The sequence below is a fragment of the Hyperolius riggenbachi genome, chromosome 9 (genome assembly GCF_040937935.1).
Source record: "Hyperolius riggenbachi isolate aHypRig1 chromosome 9, aHypRig1.pri, whole genome shotgun sequence".
In the NCBI taxonomy this organism is placed as follows: domain Eukaryota; kingdom Metazoa; phylum Chordata; class Amphibia; order Anura; family Hyperoliidae; genus Hyperolius; species Hyperolius riggenbachi.
The window spans coordinates 87070317-87095029 of NC_090654.1; the positions used below are offsets into that span (position 1 = coordinate 87070317).

Genomic DNA, 24713 nt, shown 5'->3' on the forward strand with positions numbered 1-24713 from the left:
CAGAGCACAATGCTATACAGTGGCGGGTGAGCAGTGTACCACTATTGCCAGCAGCGACACAGAGCACAATGCTATACAGTGGTGGGTGAGCGGTGTACTACTGTTCCCAGCAGACACAGAGTGGCAGTAAACACAATGCTATATAGTGCTGGGTGAGCGGTGTACACAGAGTGGCAGTAAACACAATGCTATATAGTGTGGCTGAGCGAGCGGTGTACTACTGTTCCCAGCAGCGACACAGAGCACAATGCTATACAGTGCTGGGTGAGCGGTGTACCACTATTGTCAGCAGCGACATAGAGCACAATGCTATGCAGTGGCGGGTGAGCGGTGTACTACTGTTCCCAGCAGACACAGAGTGGCAGTAAACACAATGCTATATAGTGTGGCTGAGCGAGCGGTGTACTACTGTTCCCAGCAGACACAGAGTGGCAGTAAACACAATGCTATATATAGTGCTGGGTGAGCGGTGTACACAGAGTGGCAGTAAACACAATGCTATATAGTGTGGCTGAGCGAGCGGTGTACTACTGTTCCCAGCAGACACAGAGTGGCAGTAAACACAATGCTATATAGTGTGGCTGAGCGAGCGGTGTACTACTGTTCCCAGCAGACACAGAGTGGCAGTAAACACAATGCTATATAGTGTGGCTGAGCGAGCGGTGTACTACTGTTCCCAGCAGACACAGAGTGGCAGTAAACACAATGCTATATAGTGTGGCTGAACGAGCGGTGTACTACTGTTCCCAGCAGACACAGAGTGGCAGTAAACACAATGCTATATAGTGTGGCTGAGCGAGCGGTGTACTACTGTTCCCAGCAGACACAGAGTGGCAGTAAACACAATGCTATATAGTGTGGCTGAGCGAGCGGTGTACTACTGTTCCCAGCAGACACAGAGTGGCAGTAAACACAATGCTATATATAGTGCTGGGTGAGCGGTGTACACAGAGTGGCAGTAAACACAATGCTATATAGTGTGGCTGAGCGAGCGGTGTACTACTGTTCCCAGCAGACACAGAGTGGCAGTGAACACAATGCTATATAGTGTGGCTGAGCGAGTGGTGTACTACTGTTCCCAGCAGACACAGAGTGGCAGTAAACACAATGCTATATAGTGTGGCTGAGCGAGCGGTGTACTACTGTTCCCAGCAGACACAGAGTGGCAGTAAACACAATGCTATATAGTGTGGCTGAGCGAGCGGTGTACTACTGTTCCCAGCAGCGACACAGAGCACAATGCTATACAGTGGTTTTGAGCGGTGTACACAGAGTGGCAGTAAACACAATGCTATATAGTGTGGCTGAGCAGTGTACTACTGTTCCCAGCAGCGACACAATGACTGGGGGGGACCCTGGCTAGTCCGGCTGGAGAGAGAACTACCCTGCCTGCCTGCCTACCCAAAGCTAAACCCACAGACAAATGGCGGAGAAATGACGTGGTTCGGGTATTTATTTACCCGAACCACGTGACACGTTCGGCCAATCAGAGCGCGTTCGGATCCGAACCGCGTGACCCGTTCGGCCAATCAGAGCGCGTTCGGGTCCGAACCACGTGACCCGTTCGGCCAATCACAGCGCTAGCCGAACGTTCGTGGAACGTTCGGCCATGCGCTCTTAGTTCGGCCATGTGGCCGAATGGTTTGGCCGAACACCATCAGGTGTTCGGCCGAACTCGAACATCACCCGAACAGGGTGATGTTCTGCAGAACCCGAACAGTGGCGAACACTGTTCGCCCAACACTAACCCCAGCTATCACACACTGATTGCTGTTAGACAAAGAGGCGCCCCAGTGCCCCCAACACCTAATTTCTAGTTATCTCCCCTTTTCTTATTTCTCTTTGCTTCAAACACAATAGGGGAATGATAGCTGAGCGAGTTGTGTGCCCCCTCCTACACTGCGCCCTGAGGGTGGAGCCTCTCTTGCCTCTGCCTTGGCCCGCCCTTGGCTCCTGCTATGATCACCTCTTAGATTGTATGTTGAATTGGTAGGGCTCTCTTCTCCTCTTGTGTCATGGTTTGTATTTGTCATTAAGGGATTTGTCATTTACAACCCCTTATTATTATTTCAGTACTGTGCAATATGTTAGCATAGAATAATAGTGATAACTTAGTGAGTTTTAGCTTTAAAAGTTCAGTCTAAATGAAAGAATGTTTTATCTATGTGGATTTACCTCTCATAATAATCATATGCACGTTTGTGTCTTTTGATGACAGTATTAGCTGAACTTCTTTTCATCTTTACCACTAGAAGAAACATATGAATATACAAATCAATATACGAGTATTTATTTTAACCAAAACACAGTGGGGTTTATAGGTATTGGTAGATATTTTTGAGGTAACTTGCTCCATCTGTTTTTCATTGTATACAGTGGCGTGCGAAAGTTGGGGCAGCCTTGTTAATCATCATGATTTTCCTGTATAAATCACTGGTTGTTACGATAAAAAATGTCAGTTGAATATATCATATAGGAGACACACACAGTGATATTTGAGAAGTGAAATGAAATTTATTGGATTTACAGAAAGTGTGCAATAATTGTTTAAATAAAATATGGCAGGTGCATACATTTTGTCATTTTATTGATTCCAAAACCTTTAGAACTAATTATTGGAACTCAAATTGGCTTGGTAAGCTCAGTGACCCCTGACCTACATATACAGGTGAATCCAATTATAAGAAAGAGTATTTAAGAGGGTCAATTGTAAGTTTCCCTCTTCTTTTAATGTTCTCTGAAAAGTAGCAACATGGGGCTCTCAAAACAACTCAAATGACCTGAAGACAAAGATTGTTACCCATCATGGTTTAGGGGAAGAATACAGAAAGCTGTCTCAGAGATTTCAGCTGTCTGTTTCCACAGTTAGGAACATATTGAGGACATGGAAGACCACAGGCTCAGTTCAAGTTAAGGCTCAAAATGGCAGACCAAGAAAAATCTCGGATAGACAGAAGTGACGAATGGTGAGAACAGTCAGAGTTAACCCACAGTCAGACCAGCACCAAAGACCTACAACATCATCTTGCTGCAGATAGAGTCACTGTGCATCAATCAACCATTCGGCACACTTTGTACAAGGAGATTCTGTATGCGAGAGTGATGCAAAGGAAGCTTTTTCTCCTCCTACAGCACAAACAGAGCCGCTTGAGGTATACTAACGCACATTTGGACAAGCCAGCTTCATTTTGGAGTAAGGTGCTGTAGACTGATGAAACTAAAATTGAGTTATTTGGGCATAACAAGGGGCGTTATGCATGGAGGAAAAAGAACACAGCATTCTAAGAAAAAATCTGCTACCTACAGTAAAATATGGTGGTGCTTCCATCATGCTGTGGGGCTGTGTGGCCAGTGCAGGAACTGGGAATCTTGTCAAAGTTGAGGGACCAATGGATTCCACTCAGTATCAGCAGATTCTGGAGACCAATGTCCAGAAAGCAGTGCCAAAGCTGAAGCTGCGCCAGGGCTGGATCTTTCAACAAGACAGCAACCCTTAACACTGCTCAAAATCCACTAAGGCATTCATGCAGAGGAAAACATACAACGTTCTGGAATGGCCATTTCAGTCCCCAGACCTGAATATAATTGAAAATCTGTGGTGTGAGTCAAAGAGAGCTGTCCATGCTTGGAAGCCATCAAACCTGAATGAACTAGAGATGTTTTGTAAAGAAGAATGGTCCAAAATATCTTCAACCAGAATCCAGACTCTCATTGGAACCTACAGGAAGCGTTTAGATTCTGTAATGTCTGCAACAGGAAGATCTACTAAATATTGATTTCATTTCTTGTTTGTAATGCGAAATTTATGCACCTGCCTAATTTTGTTTAAACAATTATTGCGCACTTTCTGTAAATCCATTAAACTTCATTTTACTTTTCAAATATCCCTGTGTGTCTCCTATACGATATATTTAACTGACATTTTTTATCGTAACAACCAACAATGTATACAGGAAAATCATGATGATTAACAAGGTTGCCCAAACTTTCGCATCCCACTGTATATACAAAATCTTTTAAAAGACATCTGAAGTGAGAGGGATATGGAGGCTGCCAAATGTATTTCCTACAGTGCAGATTGCCTGGTTGTCCTGCTGATCCTATGCTTATGCTATTTTTCGCCCTAGACCCTGAACAAGCATGCAGATCAGATGTTTCTTACTGAAGTTTGACTGAATTTGTTGTATATTTCAGGTCATTGATTCAGGCACTACTGATGCATGAAAAAAGTACAGGATGCCAAGCAACTGATATTGTTTACATGGAAATAAAGGGGCAGCCTCCATATCCTTCTCATGTCAGGTGTTCTTCAAGCACCCAGCAAGCAAAAAAAAGTACTAAAAATAAGAGAAAATTTATACTGAAGGGAAGTCAGTTAGGTAAAACTTATTAGTGCTAAAAAGTATTTTTATAGCTAAGGTGAGAAACTTTTAAGGAGAAATAATTTAGAAGATTTTTTTATGAATCAAACCTCATGTTTGATTTATGAAGGCATAAACAGTCCAGCCATCATCACCAATTTTACAAAAATATCTTTAATACAGATCTCCAAAAAGTCCTCATTGCAGGAAATTGTACATGAGAATACCATATATACTCGCATATAAGCCGAGGGACCCACTTTTTCTTCAGAATCCAGGAACAGTGATTGACTCATGTATAATCCCCCTCCCCAGTATAGTCCCCTCCACAGTAGCTAGATGTGCCTCCACTACAAGTCAGCTTCCCTCCACAAAGCCAGATGTGCCTCAAGGATGATACAGCTGTGTCTCAAAACGGCACTAGATGGCATCATAGATATGAGAAATAAAGATGGCCTGAACGGTTCGCATACAAACTTATTCGCGCAAACTTCGGTGGTTCGCGTTCGTGATGAACCGCGAACTATATGCGAGTTCGACCCGCCCCCTATACTACATCATTGGGGTCAACTTTGACCTTCTTCATCACAGTCAGCAGACACAGGGTAGCCAATCAGGCTACACTCCCTCCTGGAGCCCCCCCCCTTATAAAATGCAGGCAGCGTCAGCCTTTTCACTCACTCGTGTGGCTGCAGTAATTAGAGAAGGGAGAGAACCTGCTGACATAGGGAAAGCTTAGTTAGGCTCTTGTGTTAGGCTTGTTAGCTTGCTCCTTGCTGATACTTATTGCTAAAAAGCACTCCTCATCCTCAACAGCTCTTTTGAGAGCTAATGTTGTTCTTGTGATCTATTTTTTTTTGTGTGTGTCCCACACACGCTTGTGTTGCATATACAGCCCTGTCAGTCAGTCGCAGCTGCTGGACCTTGGCCCCTTGGTAATTCCTACTGTGCCACTGCCAGGCCCAGCACATTCAGTAACTACCTGTGCGTGTGACAGCTGCACATTTGTAATACCAATCCCTGCATACTTATTCAGTAGTACACCTACCTACGTGACCGCAAGCAGTGTTATATTATATACCAGTCATTTGCTGCACCTGTTCACGGTACCTGTGTGTGTGACAGCTGCACATTTGTAATACCAATCCCTGCATACCTGTTCAGTAGTGCACCTACCTACGTGACCGCAAGCAGTGTTATGTTATATACCAGTCACTCGCTGCACCTGTTCATGGTACCTGTGTGTGTGACAGCTGCACATTTGTAATACCAATTACTGCATACCTACCTGTTCAGTGCACCTACCTACATGAGCGCACGCAGTGTTATATACCACCAGTCACTGCACCTGTTTACGGTACCTGTGTGTGTGACAGCTGCACATTTGTAATACCAATCCCTGCATACCTGTTCAGTAGTGCACCTACCTACGTGACCGCAACCAGTATTATATTATATACCAGTCACTCGCTGCACCTGTTCACAGTACCTGTGTGTGTGACAGCTGCAGATTTGTAATACCAATCACTGCGTACCTACCTGTTCAGTGCACCTACCTACGTGAGTGCACGCAGTGTTATTACCACCAGTCCCTGCACCTGTTCATGGTACCTGTGTGTGTGACAGCCACACATTTGTAATACCAATCACTGCATGCCTACCTGTTCAGTGCACCTACCTACGTGAGCGCACGCAGTGTTATATACAAGTCAGTCGCTGCACCTGTTCACGGTACTTGTGTGTGTGACAGCTGCGCAATGTATTGATACCAGTCCCTGCATACCTGTTCAGTGCACCTATGTGACCGCACTCAGTGTTATATTATATACCAGTCACTGCATACCTGTTCACGGTACCTGTGTGCGTGACAGCTGCACATTTGTAATACTAGTCATTGCATAATTGTTTACAGTATCTGTGTGACTGCACACTGTTTAATATACCAGTCTGTGCATACCTGTTAACTGCACCTGTGTGACAACTGCACATTGTATTGTAACACCAGTCACTGCATACCTTTCACTGCACCTGTGTGACTGCATATTGTATTAGTCAAGGCAGTGCATACCTTTCACTTCATCCCCCCCCCCCCCCCCCCCCCCGATATAGACAAAACAAAAGGCAGAGGCAGTCCCAGAGGCAGGCCACCCGGCAGGTCTGTTCAAGGTCGTGCTGACGTGATTTCATGCAGCCCTAGACCAAAGTACAGTTCTCAGAAGAAGGCACGTCCCATCATCAACTCCCAAGATTGTCAGGACGTGGTTGACTATTTAACACAGAACACCTAATCTTCCTCAGCCACCAGTGCTACTACAAGCACCACAACCGCTGCATTTGATGCTTTGCAGGAGTTATTTGGTAGGGAATTCACTGATTCACATCCATTATTGTTACAACAAGATAAAGGTGCTAAGCAAGTTACACCACCTCATACGTCTGAGTTAGGCGACACTATGGATGTAAGGTGTGAGGAGGAGGATGATGAAGTACCTGCTGTTGGTGCAGTTTTGGTGGTGTCTGATGCAAGCGAAGCTAGGGAGGATGATTATGATGATAAAGATTATGATGATACGGATGCCACGTGGGTTCCCAATAGAGGAGATGAACAGGGGGACAGTTCAGAGGGGGAGTCAGAGAGGAGTAGGAGGAGACGAGTTCCTGAAATAAGCAAGGGGAGCTCGTCGTCAGAAACAGCTGGTGGCAGTGTCCGACGCCATGTATCGCCACCTATGGACAGCCAGCCAACATGCCCTTCAACGTCAGCTGCTGACGCCACCATAGTGCCCACACCCCTGGGCTCATCGTTGTGGATTTTTTGTGTGTGTCTGACTCAGATCAGAGCAATGCCATCTGTTCTCTTTGCCGCCAAAAATTGAGCCGTGGAAAGGCCAATAGCCACGTAGGGACAACTGCCTTACAAAGGCACCTGCAGAAAAAGCACAAACCACAATGGGAAGAGCACCAGAGGAAAAGCAGCACACAAAAGCAAAGCCACCCTCCTTCTCCTCTTCCTCCTTCAGGTGCATCATCTTCAGCGCTTTCTCCAATGCACCTTCACAATCACAGCCACCCTCCTCCACTCCGTCTCTCACCTTGAGCGGTTCCTGCTCCTCTGCCCACAGCAGCAGCCAGGTGTCCGTGAGGGCAATCTTTGAGTGGAAGAAGCCAATGTCTGCCAGTCACCCCCTTGTCCGGCATTTGACAGCTGGCTTGGCGGAACTGTTAGCTCGCCAGCTGTTACCATACCAGCTGGTGGACTCTGAAGCCATTGGGACACTGCCGTGGAAGATACCAGGCTGCAATTATTTCTCCAAAAAGGAGATACCCAAACTGTACCATGAAGTTGAAAGGCAAGTGGTGTCATCTCTGGCACACAGCGTTGGGTCAAGGGTCCATCTGACCACGGATGTCTGGTCAGACAGGCACGGTCAGGGCAGGTACATTACTTACACAGCCCATTGGGTCAACCTGGTGACCGCTAGCAAGCAGGGAGTACGTGGCTGTGCAGCGGACCTAGTTGTGACACCTCCACAGCTTGCAGGCAGGCCTGTTGCCACCTCCTCTCCTCCTGCTACATCCTCTTCGCTGTCGTCCTCCTCCTTGGCTGAGTGGCAGTTCAACTCTACTGGTGCTGCGATCTCCTCTCCAGCTATACAGCCCCAACTCCCCAGGGCCTATGCTGCATGCCAGGTACGACGGTGTTATGCCATCTTAGACATGTCTTGCCTCAAAGCGGAGAGTCACACTGGAGCAGCTCTCCTGGCTGCTCTGAACAAACAGGTGGATCAGTGTCTGACCCTGCACCAACTGGAGATCGGCAACGTAGTGTGTGACAACGGCAGCAATCTCATTTCGGCTTTGAATTTGGAAAAGTTGACACATGTACCCTGCATGGCACATGTGCTAAATCTAATAATTTAGAGATTTGTGTGTAAGTACCCAGGCTTACAGGACATCCTGAAGCAGTCCAGGAAGGTGTGTGGGCATTTCAGGCGGTCTTACACGGCCATGGCACGCTTTGCCGATATTCAGCGGAGAAACAACTTGCCGGTAAGACGCTTGATTTGCGATAGCCCGACTCGCTGGAATTCAACGCTCCTGATGTTCAACCGCCTGCTACAACAGGAGAAAGCCGTCAAACAGTATCTCTACAACTACAGTCAAAGGACATGCTCTGTGGAGATGGGGATGTTCTGGCCGAAGTACTGGAAACTCATGCGAAATGCCTGCAGGCTCATGCGGCCGTTTGAGGAGGTGACAAACCTGCTGAGTCGCAGTGAAGGCACCATCAGCGACTTGATCCCATATGCTTTCTTCCTGGAGCATGCCATGCTTAGAGTGGTGGATCAAGCTATGGAGGAGCATGAACAAGAACAGGAACAGGAGGAAGAGTTGTGAGATCAATTCTCATCAGAACTAGATGTTTCCTCAACACCTGCGGCAGCACAGAGGGGGGAGGAGGAGGAAGAGTCGTGTAGGGAAGAGGAGTCAGATAAGGAAGGTGTTTTGTTTGAGAAGGAGGAGGCGGAAGAAAAACCGCAGCAGGTGTCGCAGGGGGCTTGTGCTGCTCAACTTTCTCGTGGTATTATTCGTGGTTGGGGGGAGGAGGAGAACTTACCTGACATTACTAAGGAAAAGCAAGAGGAGATGGATAGTACGTCTGCATCCAAATTTGTGCAGATAGCGTCTTTCATGCTGCCCAGCCTGTTGAGGGACCCCCATATAAAAAAAACTCAAGAGGAATGAGCTGTACTGGGTGGCCATGCTACTAGACACTCGGTATAAGCACAAAGTGGCGGAGATGTTTCCAAATCACCAGAAGGCAGAAAGGATGCAGCACTTGCAGAACAAGCTGGCAACTATGCTTTACAGTGCGTTTAAGGGTGATGTCACAGCACAACAGAATATAGGTACCACTGCCAGTAATCCTTCTCCCATGCAGCCAAGGACAGGACGCTCTAGCGACTCATGGTGATGTCGGACATGCGGACATTCTTTAGTCCAATGTCTCACCTTAGCTCTTCCGGATCCACCCTCCACCAACGCCTCGACCGGCAGGTATCCGACTACCTGGCCTTAAGTGTGGATGTAGACACTGTGAGCAGCGATGAACCCCTGGACTACTGGGTGCACAGGCTTGACCTGTGGCCAGAACTATCACATTTTGCCATCCAAATTCTGTCTTGCCCTGCCTCAAGCGTCCTTTCAAAAAGGACCTTCAGCACAGCTGGAGGCATTGTCACTGAGAAGAGACAATGAACGCCCGAAGACGAAGTCAGTCCCCACACACAGCATCTCTGCCTGCACGCCGTATGACTGGCTGCCTGCCCCAAGTCTAAGTCGCTCCCCACACAACATCTCTGCCTGCAAGCTGCTTGACTGCCTTCTCCACCACCACCAACAGGGTCCAGGACTCCAGGCGGATTCCTGAATTTTTAAGGCCGCTGCGGCCGCTATAATAATTTTTCTGGTGCGTGTACATGCCTGCCTAATTTTTCTGGCTGCACTGCAGCTGCAACAACAAAAAAATAGGCATGTACATGTGTCAATTCCTCTTCGTGATCGTTACCTTGCCGCAGTGAAGGAGCTTGCGTATCACAATGAAGCAATGACCGCCGGCTATATGAGTGTCTCGAGGGGGCACACCCAAGATAATAAGGTCATTGCTTCATTATGGACAGACCAAATTTCGATCAGCTGGACAGTCACTGTTGTTCTGTCATTGAGCTACCTCAGCCTGGCGACCATATGGGCTACACAAACAGCTGTTTGCGGTGCGTTACACAGTGAGTTTGGTCTATCAGTGTGAAGCCGTACTCTAATTAGACTCCCTGATTGATGTATACACGTGCAAGATGTTTTAAAATACTTTAGGCCTCTAATTTAGCATTCAATGTGATTTCTGCCCTTAAAGAGAACCCGAGGTGTGTTTAAAGAATGTTATCTGCATACAGAGGCTGGATCTGCCTATACAGCCCAGCCTCTGTTGCTATCCCAAACCCCCCTAAGGTCCCCCTGCACTCTGCAATCCCCCATAAATCACAGCCGTGCTGTGAGGCTGTGTTTACATCTGTAGTGTCAGTCTCGGCTGCTCCCCCGCCTCCTGCATAGCTCTGGTCCCTGCCCACATCCCTTCCCTCCAATTAGCAGGGAGGGAAGGGATGCAGGCGGGGACCAGAGTTCTGCAGGAGGCGGGGAGAGCAGCAGACTGACACTATAGAGATAAACACAGCCAGCTCTGACAAGCTGTTTGTCAGCAGTGTGGCTGTGATTTATGAGGGATTGCAGAGTGCAGGGGGACCTTAGGGGGGTTTGGGATAGCAACAGAGGCTGGGCTGTATAGGCAGATCCAGCCTCTGTATGCAGATAACATTCTTCAAACCCACCTCGGGTTCTCTTTAAAACGCTGCTGTGCATCAAATCCAGATTTTTCCCGGGGACTTTTGGCGTGTATCCCACTCCGCCATGCAAAAACTCCGATGTTAGACCCCTTGAAACATCTTTTCCATCACTTTTGTGGCCAGCATAAATGTTTCTAGTTTTCAAAGTTCGCATCCCCATTGAAGTCTATTGCGGTTCGCAAAAGTTCATGTGCACCGAACCCTTTGCGGAAATTCGCGTTCGAGGTTTGTGAACCGAAAATCGGAGGTTCGAGGCGTCTTTAATGAGAAACAGCTATTGCAACAAAGGAAGAATCACTGATCAGAGCTGAAACACCGCTGGCATGCTCCACTCCACAAGCCGGGAGACACACGTAGTCTTGAGCAGCGCACTCTGCACATTGCATGCAATGGTGGGAACGGACACAGCTGGGAGCCCGCTGGCAAGAGCAGGATCACTAGGGCACGATCCTTACGCTCCAGTACCAGTAACAAAACCTGTTCCACCATTCGTTTTACTTCACTGACTCGCATGTAATCAGAGGGGGGTAACTTTTCAGCACATTTTTTGTGCTGAAAAATTAGGCTTATATGCGAGTATATAAGGTACTGCTAATTCCCTATCCATCCGGCAAAACAGTCTTCTGTATGGACCAATCTGACCCAGGCAAGAGCTGTAAGCCTTTGGCACCTAATCACAGTTGATGCTGTTTTTATTTATTTTATTTTTTTTGTACTGAATCTTTAACATTTTAAGAATGGTCAAAGGTGACATACAAACGATAATTTGTAATATAATAATGGTGTAGAAGAAAAAAGGGTGATATTTTTTCAATAGCAGAGATTTAGAGAATGTAGGTCTTTTGATCCATGTAACATACAAAGATTGAATAACTGATATAATGTTGGGGTGTATTCAGCAACCTAAGGATAAGTTGCTGTGTGCAGGGAGCACATGTCAATTTTATCTATACTAGTGTGAGCAGGAACAAACACATGTAACTGCAAGCTAGCAATTATTCTAAGTGATCACTTAGAATAATCACTATTGTATTTTGTTAAATTTAGTAAATAAGGCTCACCATGTTTACAAATAACAACCCTAATGAATGCAGTTAAAGAGAACTTGAGCTGAAGCTCCGGTACAGAAACACATACTTACCTAAGGAGAGGGAGGCCTTCAAGGCTCCCCACGCTCCCACGTGATTTTGTACCTGAGCTTCGCATGTTTACATGGTGTACTGATAAACTGTGTACAGTTTTCTGTGAGTTTTCCTTGTTTGTCCATGTAAATAATAATGATAATAACAATGACTGTATATATTGTTAATAATAATAATAATAATAATAATAATAATAATAATAATAATAATAATAATAATTACAACAAGAACAATACGTTGATAGCACTAATAATAACCATAGTGATAACAACAATAACAACAATAATCCTACTTAATAAAATGCCTGCTTTCTGCATCTAGTCGGTTTGCTTTCTAAGGGCAGTTTTCAAAGGGCACAAACGAATTTACCAGAATTCAATTATGACTCTATAACCCACTGACTCATCTATGACTCATAATACTTGCATCTGTGACCCAATCTGCAATCTGCAATTTCCCTGATCTTCCTTATCCTCTCTCAACAGGTATGTCTAATCTCTGAATCTGAACTGCTTTGAAATCTCTGCAAGCAAACGCTTAATTTCAGCCTGCATCTGCTGTATGTCTAATCTCTGAATCTGAACTGCTTTGAAATCTCTGCAAGCAAACGCTTAATTTCAGCCTGCATCTGCTGTATGTCTAATCTCTGAATCTGAACTGCTTTGAAATCTCTGCAAGCAAACGCTTAATTTCAGCCTGCATCTGCTGTATGTCTAATCTTTGCTATCTTTTGTATCTTTTCACCTTTGCTTTCTTGATCTTAATAGTGATCTGCAATAGTGTTAGCACCTGAGTTACATTACAGACAGTATTGTAATTGCTATTGAATTCTGGCTGTTTGTTCACACTTTGTTTTCTGGTGGCTGTCTGCAATTTCCATCATAGCCTGTATCACATACAGATCTGTTTGAAGTTGCAGGAAATAAGACCACCCCTATTACTTAATTAGCATATTGTCTGCCAGCTGACTGGGCCTTCCTTCCTGATTACACATTGCTAATGCTATAGCTATGTGTATATGAGGAGAAGCACCTTGTCGGTTCGACAAGTCGGTTCGCTTTCTAAGGGCAGTTTTCAAAGGGCACAAACGAATTTACCAGAATTCACCAGTAATGCAACAGAAATAAGCACCACATCAAGGTAACATTAACTTTGTTGTAACTTACCTGTACTGCTGTTCACTATTGCTGTCTAACTAGATCATCTCTGCCCTTAATTCTGAACTGCACAGCCTACACGCCACCCCACCAAATAAAAACAAACTGCACTGATAAACGACTAAACGTTGCTCCATTGCCCTAGGTAAGCCCACCACCAAGTATCCTCCAACCTCTGCTACACCATTTTCCCTACCTATTTTCACCACCACTCCCAGTGCAACAGTATGTATCCCCAACACATCATTATGCGTACCCCCCTCATACCTCCTCCTCTTTCCCTTAATCACCCGCCCTATTGGTGCCTCATGTTCTGGCTCCATCTGCTCCTCCCCCTGGTCCCTTGTCCACTGCTCACCACACATCCTAACCCCAGGCCCACTCCGGTCTCCCAACCCCCCCGTTCCCCTCCTCATACTTCCCACCTCACCCACCACAACCAAATTTACCCACCTAACCCCTCTCCCCGCCGCACCTCCCACCCTCCCCTTACCCACGAACATTCTCGCCCCAATCTCATTCCCATCTGCCCCATACTCAGACAATCTCTCCCTCTATCTGGCGCTCTCTGGAATGCCAGATCTATCCGCAACAAGCTTACAACTATCCATGACCTCTTTATCTCAAAAACCCTCACCTTTCTTGCCCTTACTGAGACCTGGCTCACCCCCTCTGACCTGCCTGCAGCTGCAGCCCTATCCTACGGGGGTCTACACCTCAGCCATACCCAAGACCAGATAACAGGCCTGGGGGAGGGGTGGGCCTTCTCCTCTCCCCATCCTGCACCTTCCGTGTCCTTACCCCTCCCCCTTCTCTTTACTTTACCTCCTTTGAGGCCCATGTTATCCGCCTCTACCATCCCCTCCCAGCCATTATTGCAGTCCTATACCGCCCCCCCTCCAGTACTATATCGCACTTCCTAGAAAACCTTGCCTCCTGGCTCCCACACATCCTGTCCTCCGACCTCCCAACAATCATCCTCGGAGACTTTAACATTCCAATTGATGAGCCTACCACCTCTGCTGCCACTCAGCTTCTCTCACTCACCAACTCCCTTGGACTCACTCAGCATACTAACGCCACAACCCACAGTGCTGGTAATACCTTGGAACTAATTTTCTCCAAAGCCATCGCACTTACCACCCTGGACATTACACCATTCCCCATCTCCGACCACCACCTCATCACCTTCACCCTCACTCCATCCAGCACCCCCTGTCCCCCTCCCCAAACTGGACGTTGGCAGAGAGATCTGCGCAACCTTGACCCCAATGTACTAGCCACACCTCTCCACTCTCTCTCCTCCTCCCTCCCCAGCCTAACCTGCCCCAACGAAGCGGCAGCTCAATACAACAGTAACCTCTCTGCAGCCTTAGACCATGCGGCTCCCCTGACCTTTCGTACCAACAGTCGCCCCAACCCCCAACCTTGGCACACTGCCCTCACAAGAAAACTACAAAATGAGACACGAGCTGCAGAACGCAAATGGAGGAAATCCCGCAACAACAATGATTTCCTGGGATACAAGACCAAGTTGCAGATGTACCATGCTGCCCTCGCTGATAGTAAACAGATATACTTCACTCACTTGATCGCTACCCAAGCCTCCAACCCACGTCGTCTTTTTGCCACCTTCAATGCCCTACTTAACCCCACACCTCCCCCCCCAACCTCCACCCTCTCAGCCACTGACCTATCAAATTACTTTATCAACAAAATTACAACCATCCGGAAGGATATTTCTCTCCTCCACTCTATCGCCCCCGCCTCCCCACCACATCCGACTCCTTCCTCTTTCTCCTCCCTTACCTCCTTCAATCCTGTCACGGGGAAGGAAGTCAACCAGCTGCTGGCAACTTCACCTGCCACTTCCTGCCCCCTAGATCCGGTCCCATCTGATTCTCTGCGCCCACATTTTTCTGATCTGGCCCCTGTCCTCACCCATCTGTTCAACCTCTCCTTCTCCACCGGCATCTTCCCCTCCGTATTCAAACAGGCCACTGTGCTTCCCCTACTAAAGAAATCTTCACTTGACCCTGCTCTGCCATCCAACTACCGCCCAATCTCTCTCCTCCCTTTTGCCTCAAAAATTCTTGAACGCCTGGCCCACCAACGCCTGACCAACTTCCTTAACTCCAACTCCCTTCTCGATCCCCTGCAATCTGGTTTTCGCACAGCCCATTCTACAGAAACCGCCCTCACCAAAGTGGTAAATGACCTCGCCCTTGCCAAAGCCGAAGGTAAATACTCCATCCTGTTCCTCCTGGACCTCTCCTCGGCATTTGACACTGTCGACCACTCCCTCCTCCTCCACTCCCTGCAGCTAATGGGCATTCAGGACCTAGCCTTAGCCTGGATCTCCTCCTACCTATCCAACCGCTCCTTTACAACATTTTTCAATGGCTCCTCATCCACTCCTACACCCCTCTCAGTTGGTGTTCCTCAAGGTTCCGTCCTAGGACCCCTACTGTTCTCACTCTATACTGCCTCAATTGGCAAAATCATCTCCTCCATGGGCTTCAATTACCACCTGTATGCCGACGACACCCAGATATATCTCCACACCCCAGACCTCTCCTCCTCTACCATGGACAAAGTCTCTGCCTGCCTCACATCCATTTCCTCCTGGATGGCTGCCAGGTACCTGAAGCTTAATTTGGACAAGACTGAGCTTCTAATATTCCCACCCCGCACAGCTGCACCCCTCCCAGATCTGCACGTCACTATTGAAAATACTATAATCCACCCTACCTCCCAAGCCCGCTGTCTAGGTGTTACTCTGGACTCTGAACTTTCCTTTACCGCCCACATCCAAGGTATTGCCAGATCCTGCAACTTCCACCTCCGCAACATCTCCAAGATCCGCTCCTACCTGTCCCCTGACACCACTAAACTCCTTATCCACGCCCTTGTCATCTCCCGCCTAGACTACTGCAATTCTCTTTTATCTGGCCTCCCCTCCAACCGTACTGACCCACTTAAATTGGTAATGAATGCGGCAGCCAGACTGATACATTCTTCTCACCGCAGCGCCTCTACAACTCCGCTCTGTAAAGCACTACACTGGCTCCCCATTAGCTTTAGGATCAATTTCAAAATCCTGTGCTTTGCCTACAAATCAGTGCACAAGACCTGCCCAACCTACATCTCTGATCTGGTCCACAGGCACATACCAGCCCGCCCCCTCCGATACTCCAATGACCTGCGCCTAGTCGCACCACGCATAACTCAGTCACACGCACGATTGCAGGACTTCACCAGGGCCGCCCCTACTCTCTGGAACTCTCTCCCACCAGCCATCAGACTCGCCCCCACCTTTAATTCCTTCAAACAAGACTCACCTCTTCACGCTCGCATACCCCCCTACACCAGCACCATAATATGTTCTGTTAGACCCCCTCTCAAAAGACGCACCTATTGTCTCCACCCCACCCTTTAGATTGTAAGCCTCCGGCAGGGCCCTCCTCCCTAACGTATCCAGCTTGATTATGCAATCTTACTCGCAACCACCCCTCTTGTAGACTCGAACAGTCTCTATTTTGACCTATGATACTGTATTGTTATCAAATCATTTGCATGATCTTGTTTTGTTGTGAGTTTCCGTATGTTCTACCTGTATGTTAACCCATTTATCTATTGTGCAGCGCTGCGTAAAATGTTGGCGCTTTATAAATACAATAAATAATAATAATAATCCAGGGGCGTGTCTGTACTGGCGCACCACGCAGGGCCGTGCATGGGGGCTTGTGAGTGTGCGTGCACATGCACGCCTCTGTTCAGCACCTGTTATGTAACAGGCTAAAATCACTAGTAATATAATAAAATCTTATTATGTTATAAATCAGCGTTTCCCAACCCCTGTGCCAGGACACATCCAACATCCATGGGTCGCAACAGCCTTGGGTATGTGTTGCCGCCCTGCTCTCTCCCTCCACCGCTCTCTGCCTCTGCTCCATGTCATTAGAGCAAGGCTACAAGAAAATGGCCGCCGATGTCCACAACGTGGATGTAGGTGGCCATTTTGTTGTAGCCCTGCTCTAATTATACTCGGAGTGGAGCAGAGTGGGGCACTGAAGAGACGTCATCACTGAAATCCAGGGAGCTGGGTGAGTGCTCCGGCCCTTTGGGGGGGCACCTTTGCTTGGCTACCTACACCTGACGTCCTAAACTGGGGATGCCTATGCTTATCTACCTATGGTACCCTATATACCTATACAGCGGGCACCTACATACCTATACTGAGGGCACCTCCATACCTAAACTGCGGGCACCTACATACCTATACTGAGGGCATCTACATATCTATACTGAGGGCACCTACATAACTATACTGAGGGCATCTACATACCTATAGAGTGGGCACCTACATACCTATACTGTGGGCACTTACACACCTATACTGCAAACACCTACATACCTATACTGTGGGCACCTACATACCTATACTGCGGGCACCTACATACCTATACTGTGGGCACCTACATACCTATAATGAGGGCACCTACATACCTATGCTGAGGGCATCTACATACCTATATTGAGGCTACCTACACCTGACTTTCTTTACTGGGGGCACCTATACTTGGCTAACTAACTACTTGTACTGAGTCTGAGGGCTTTTTTTTTGGGGGGGGGGGGAGGGGGTAAAAACATGCAATGCAAATTGCTGAACATAAATCAGGGGGGGGGGGGAGGAGGGGGGGGGATGTTGTGTCACATGTGTCGCGGAGACCTGAGCGTTTGGCGTGATGTGTCACGACTTCAAAAAGGTTGGGAACCACTGATATAGATGATTCAGAGCATAGCATTATGGCAGTGTCATAAAAAAAAATTGGTATTTGTTTTTTTGTTTTTTTAATGAGCCGAATGCAAGCAAACAATACATGGAAAAAGGGGTTTACCTTGCGGATTTAGCATCTTTCTTTTCTTATGAACTGCAAAACCTTAAAGAAAAAAAAATGTAATGGAATATATTTTCTACTTAAAATATAAAGTCATTGTGTAAAAATTTTACATTGAACCCGAGGTGAGAGTGATATGGACGCTGCCATATTTATTTTCTTTGAAACAATACCAGTTGCCTGGCAGCCCTGCTGATCTATTTAGCTGCAGTAGTGTCTGAATAACACCAGCAACAAGCATGCAGCTAATAACGGTCTCTATTCACAAAACTTCTCATAAATGACTTATTTATTACCTATTTGAGAAAAATAACCTTTCAGCACATTCAGCACAAGCAAAATAATCACTCAAAGTAAGTTGTTCCTGATTAACTTAATTTAAATATTACCCTAATTATATTATATATTTGCTCTTTGAGAGCTTAAAAAGTAACATAGATAAGGTGAAAACAGAGGAATACAGGTGAAAAAGCTTTGTGAATGATGCCCAATGTCATGAACACCTGATCTGCTGCATGCTTGTTCAGGGTCTATGGCTGAAAGAATTAGAGACAGAGGAGCAGCAGGACAGCCAGGCAACTGGTATTACGTAAAAGGAAATAAATATGGCAGCCTCCATATCACTCTCACCTCATGTTCACTTTAAATGTAATTACTCCCATATATGTATGTATGTATAGTCTTTCATCATCTTACCTTCCTGGACCAGGACACAGATGAGTACCCCCAGCAGGGACAGGATAAGCAGTGTCTTCATGGCTGGACCTCTCGTGTACTGTCTATCAGTGACAGTTCCTTGCTTGTCACTTTGAGTCCAGAATGCTGAGTCTTTCTTCTCCCGGTGGAGTCTGCAGAAACTGGGTCTGTTTCGTGTTACATTCTTATTTATAACGGAACATTGTTTCTGGTAGACAAAATTCCTTGACCGTCAGCTCATGCTTTGGGAGGGATCTGGAATCCTGGAAGCCCATGTTATCACGAAGCACTTTTCTGTTACAGTCTTACTGCTGGGCTGTTATTTATGGATTTTCCTACCATTGTCTTCTGATATTATAGGTTATTTTCGCGTTGCTTATTATGCTTATTGCTCTCTGCATACTTGTATTGTGAAAAAAAACTTTCAAAAATAAATATGAACTTATTTTTTTTTTTATGCCTTCTAATGTACTTTTAAAAGTGTCTATTTACACGAAGTACTGTACACCACGTTTGGAATGTTAAGCTAGAGTGGCTTTTTGATTGTTTTTGACATTGCGTTTCTTCATCCTGCAGTTGAACAACCATATTCTGCAGCATTTTTGTTAAAGTAAGTGGGAGAAACTCAAAATTGTCATCATGGCAAATGAAGAAGACATTCTAGTGAGAACCGAGGTTTAGGTTACTTTCACCCTATACACTTTGCATTGCATTTTACCCCATCGCTGTGTTGTGATCTGTCCAGTGCAGCATACAGTCTATAGACTTTATGCTTGCCCCACGCAACTTGCCCGGTAGCTCCCTGCATGCTGCGCAGGGGCGTTGCTAGGATCCTAAGAGATCTGGTGCACTTTTGGGCACTCCAGATGAAAAATTGTTAGGACCACACACCAGAATGGGGGTGTGGTCATGGGTGGAGCCAAATGTACATGAACTTAACAGCAGTATAAATAGGCCTGCCCAGCAAAATGTTGAATGAAGCCCCCTCCCCATTAATGCAAACAAATAAATGCAGCATATCACATAAATAAGCAGTGCCACTTACATAACTAGGCAGTTACTTGGCTTCTGTACTGGCTGGTCTGGCTTTCTGCTAGACGGGCTGATCTGCTGCCAGGTTATCTGGCAGTTCCCCATACTATTGACCTTCTAATGGACCCCTCCCATGGGCATCCCATTGAGGCACCAGAACTCCCAGCATGCCCCCATAGAATAACCACAGCTCCCTACACCCCCATAAAGGCACCAAAGAACCCAGCATGACACTACAGCACCCAACATGCCCCCATAGAGGCACCGCACCCAGCATATTCCCCATTGAGGCACCACAGCTCCCAGCATACCACCATAGGGGCTCCACAGCTCTGACTCTGCCTGGGGAACATCCTGGGCACCCCAGAATACATCCGTGGCACGTGCCACTGATCTTTGGGGCTAGCAACACCTCTGATGCTGTGCGTTATTCACGCTGCAAAAATACCGGTGGGAAAGCCCCATTGAAATATTTTTGCATTGCATTGTGCATGTGATGTGATTGTACTGTTCATTTTGCTGCAATGCAATAGACATAGGGCTTGATTCAGTAAACGGTGCTAACCCAGTTAGCACGCCTAAAGACTTTGGGCGTGATAACTAGGGTGCTAACTGGGTTAGCACCATTTACTAAATTCACATCCTGCGCAAAGTCCCGTGCGCAAAACTTGTTAGCACGCCTGTGAAAAGCCCTATGTCACGCCTAAAGTTAGTTTAGGCGTGATAAATTCACATTGCGCGCACAGCGACCTTATAGGCACATCGGGTGCGCTGTTGTGGTCGCTTCACGCGCACTGTGCTGTGCACGCACAAAGTTTTTGCGCGCGATGTGAATTTATCACGCCTAAACAAACTTTAGACTCGATATAGGGCTTTTCACAGGCGTGCTAACACTTAGCACGGTTTACTGAATCGAGCCCATTGTGTGAATGGAGCCTGAGAGATCAGGAAACCTCTCCAACATTTCAACAGCTTTTTACACACTTAAAGGACACCCGAGGGGAAAATAAACTAATTATATAAACGATTGCATCTATCTTCCTTCTCCTAAAAATGACTTTTTAAGATACTCCACAGTTTTATTTTATGTTTAAATCTACTTTTTAAGTTTGAACTGTTTTATTGTTTCTGCTCAATGAGACAGTCATTGAAGTATGCCAGAGCTAAAATCTTTTTAACTATTGACCCTTTTTTTTCTCTTTCCTGCTCTCAGAAGCTTTTTTCTGCTAGGAAATTGTTTTATAGTTGTAATTTCTTATCAGTGAGGGTCACACTGTAGTCACTTCCTGTCTGAGTCAGGACTGTGTCAGCCACTTACATACCTGATATTTAACTCTCTCAGGCAGAGAAAGAAAAAAAGGAACACAGCATAGTTATTTGTGTGCTAGGCACTGTACATACCCATTTCTATATCATCATGTCACTCGTCACCTTGGGTATCCTTTAAAGCACACTGAGCATCTGGGTGCACCTAGCTACAGGAAATTTATCAAACAAACCTCCTCCCAAGGGAAGTGTGTAAAGTGTGTGGGCTTTGGGAGGGGCCATGGGGGGGGGGGGGGGGGTTGCAGCATGCATTTACTTACCTAGGAGGGCTGCTTTGTAGTGTCCCTTGTATATATTGATGCCTCCATCTTCTATGACCTCATGCCGCAAGTTAAAACTCCTTTGGTAATATCCTGTCTCCTTAGCCGCGGTGATGCATGCCAGTTAATTGATGTGGTTACATCTCTTGGACAGGTGATGTAATCTCATCATTGGGAACTACATCTCCCAGCATGTAACCTACTTTGCTGAATTGTACTGGACTCAAACATAAGTAATTCTGAGAACTATTTTCTTCTTTTAAGTCTTACATTGTATACAATTTTGATTATTTGCTAACTTTTTAATATTTTTACATGAAATGTGTTAGGGCCCGTTCACACTGCACACGTTTCCAGCCGCGTTTTGGAAACGCGTGCAGGTGGCCAAAACGCACGACATCAGACATTGCATAGAGTGCAATGTCTGATGTTCACACTGCATGCGTTCCGGACCTGTGCGGTCCGGGAACGCATGCTGCACGCAGATTTTGCAAAAACGCGTGGCTGTCCCATTCACTTTTCAGTGATGGGATCAGCCACGCAACGCACACAAACGCGGATGGCCATGCGTTCGTACGCGTTGCGGTCCGCACGCGTTCCGCACGCATAGCCATCCGCATTTCTGATCTGAACGGGCCCTTTTAATCTTTTTAACTTTACAATTCAAAATCATTTAGCCATGTCTTTATTTTCTATTTTGGTAGGTTTCTGATAATAAAAGTCAATAAAAGAAACTTCAGTAAAAAAACAATGATATGCGCTCCTTTTCCATGCTGCAGTGATTGTTTTTTTGTTGGGGGGGGGGGGGCAATAAGGGGGGTGGTTCCCAGGGGGGAGGCAGGGTAACACAATTTGGAGTGTATAGGTATGTAGGTAGCCAGGGAGTAGGGAGTATAGTTACCCCAGTATAGCTAATATAGTTGCCCCAGTATAGGTAGTATAGTTACCCCAGTATAGGGAGTATAGTTACCCCAGTATAGGGAGTATAGTTACCCCAGTATAGGGAGTATAGTTACCCCAGTATAGGATAGTATAGTTACCCCAGTATAGGTAGTATAGTTACCCCAGTATAGGGAGTATAGTTACCCCAGTATAGGGAGTATAGTTACCCCAGTATAGGTAGTATAGTTGCCCCAGTATAGGGAGTATAGTTGCGAGACCGGCTGCAAACTGCCCATGGACCGGTAGTGGGCCGCGGACCGGTGGTTGAGGACCACTGGTCTAGTCCCCCTCTTAGGGGTATCCCCTTCAGCCATGTCTAGTGGTTCCATTGGACCTTTTCTGTTGGACTGCGACTCAAGTCCGGATGAGGACTTTCCATCCGAGTGGAAATGGTTTTCTCCACATGCTCGATACAGTCAGGGGCGCCTCTAGGCACTGGCACTCCAGGCAACTGCCTGGAGCGCCCACAATGCACAGGGCGCGCTCCGTGTCATTAAAATTACCCGCGGCATGGCCCCTTTAAAGCCGCGGGCAAGTTTATCTCTCTGCCGCAACTATGTCAACATAGTGAAACAGCGGCTACACTGGACCTGCTAGGAAGAGAGGGGTGTGTGTCTTGCAGCGGAAGGTGGAGAGGCATGGTGGGAAGCATGCGTAGCTAAAGGTGCCCCGCCCCCCTCGCAGCGTGACGAAGAATGGAAAAAAACTGCTGAATCCTCCACCATAGGCTTCCCCCGGGTCATGCTGCGACTCAGAGAGGGAAGGGGAGGAGATATTGGCCTGGTTCCAGGTTCTTCAGTTGCACGCACATGAAGCCACGGCTGCGGGAAGCTCCGCCCCACCGAATCGAAGCTCCACCCCCACCGAATCGAAGCTCCGCCCCCACCCGACTATGACCGTGACAGGAATGCTAGTGGTGGCAGGAATGAAGACTGGGATGCTGTCAGCAGCCGGTAAGATGGTGCCTCCACTCCACCACCAGAACCACCCCAGGCCAGCATCACCCAGTGACCTCTCCTGACCCCCCAGGCAGCACGTAACTTCTTCCCAACCCCCAGTAGCACCCAGTGACCTCTCCTGACTCCCAAGCAGCACCCACCCAGTTACCTCTCCTGACTCCTGCCCCCCCCAGCAGCACCCAATGATGGCCTCTCCTGATCCCCCCCAGCAGCACCCATTGACCTCTCCTGATCACCCGCCCTTCCCCAGTAGCACCCAGTGACCTCATCTGACCCCCTCAGCAGCATCCAATGACCCCCAGCAGCACTCAGTGACCTCTCCTGACCCCCAATCAACACCCAGTGCCCTCTCCTGACCTCAAATCAACACCCAATGTCCTCTCCTGACCCTAAATCAACACCCAGTGTCCTCTCCTGATCCCCCAGCAGCACCCAGTTACTTCTCCTGACCCCCATCCCCAGCAGCACCCACTGTTCTCTTCCCAACCCCCAGCAGCACCCAGTGACCTCTCTTGAGCCCCCCAGCAGCACCCAATGATCTTTCCTGCCCCTTCTCCCCCAAACAGCACCAAGTGACCTCTCCCCAATGTCCTACCATATTATTATTATGTATTTATATAGCACTGACATATTCTGCAGCACTTTATAGAGTACATAGTCATGTCAGTGACTGTGCTCAGAGGAGCTCACAATCTAATCCTATCATAGTCATAGTCTTATGTCCTACCATATTATTATTATGTATTTATATAGCACTGACATTTTCAGCAGCACATTACAGAGTACATAGTCATGTCAGTGACTGTCCTCAGAGGAGCTCACAATCTAATCCTATCATAGTCATAGTCTTATGTCCTACCATATTATTATTATGTATTTATATAGCACTTACATTTTCTGCAGCACATTACAGAGTGCATAGTCATGTCAGTGACTGTCCTCAGAGGAGCTCACAATCTAATCCTATCATAGTCATAGTCTTATGTCCTACCATATTATTATGTAATTATAGAGCACTGACATCTTCTGGAGCACTTTACAGAGTATATAGTCATGTCACTGACTGCTGTTAGCGGAGCTCACAATCTAATTTCTACCATAGTCATAGTGTAATGTCCTACCATATTATTATTGTTATTATTACTAGTAGACCTAAGCCCGTTTTAAAACGGGCTCTAGGTCTGTGTCTGAACTCCCTCCCCTCCCCTGTTACCACCGCCACACAGTCAGCACGCATGCAAGTGGCTGCCCGCTGCGTGACCACGCACTGTACGCGCACACGCCCGCTGCACGCACACACGCCCCCGCCCAGCCCCCTGGTCCGTCTTGCTATGGAGGACATATCTGTATTTGATCTGTGGGGGACGTGTTATGTGCATTTAATCTATGGGGGACATATCTGGATTTGATCTGTGGGGGACGTGTTATGTGCATTTAATCTATGGGGGACATATCTGGATTTGATCTGTGGGGGACGACGTGTTATGTGCATTTGATCTATGGGGGACATATCTGCATTTGATCTGTGGAGGACGA

General features: G+C 47.0%; 1 protein-coding gene across 1 annotated transcript in view; it reads right to left on the reverse strand.

Annotated features, from left to right (window-relative positions):
- LOC137531653 (osteocalcin-like) overlaps positions 1–18830 on the reverse strand; it is a 32923-nt gene extending 14093 nt beyond the window's left edge. The window contains exons 1-3 of the mRNA XM_068251594.1: positions 18659–18830; positions 17963–18004; positions 2176–2248 (exon numbers count right to left, since the gene is read on the reverse strand). Of these exons, the coding sequence (XP_068107695.1) occupies positions 2176–2248; positions 17963–18004; positions 18659–18719 (176 nt within the window). The 5' untranslated portion in view covers positions 18720–18830. The remainder of the gene's footprint in view (positions 1–2175; positions 2249–17962; positions 18005–18658) is intronic.
- Positions 18831–24713: the final 5883 nt, after the last annotated feature.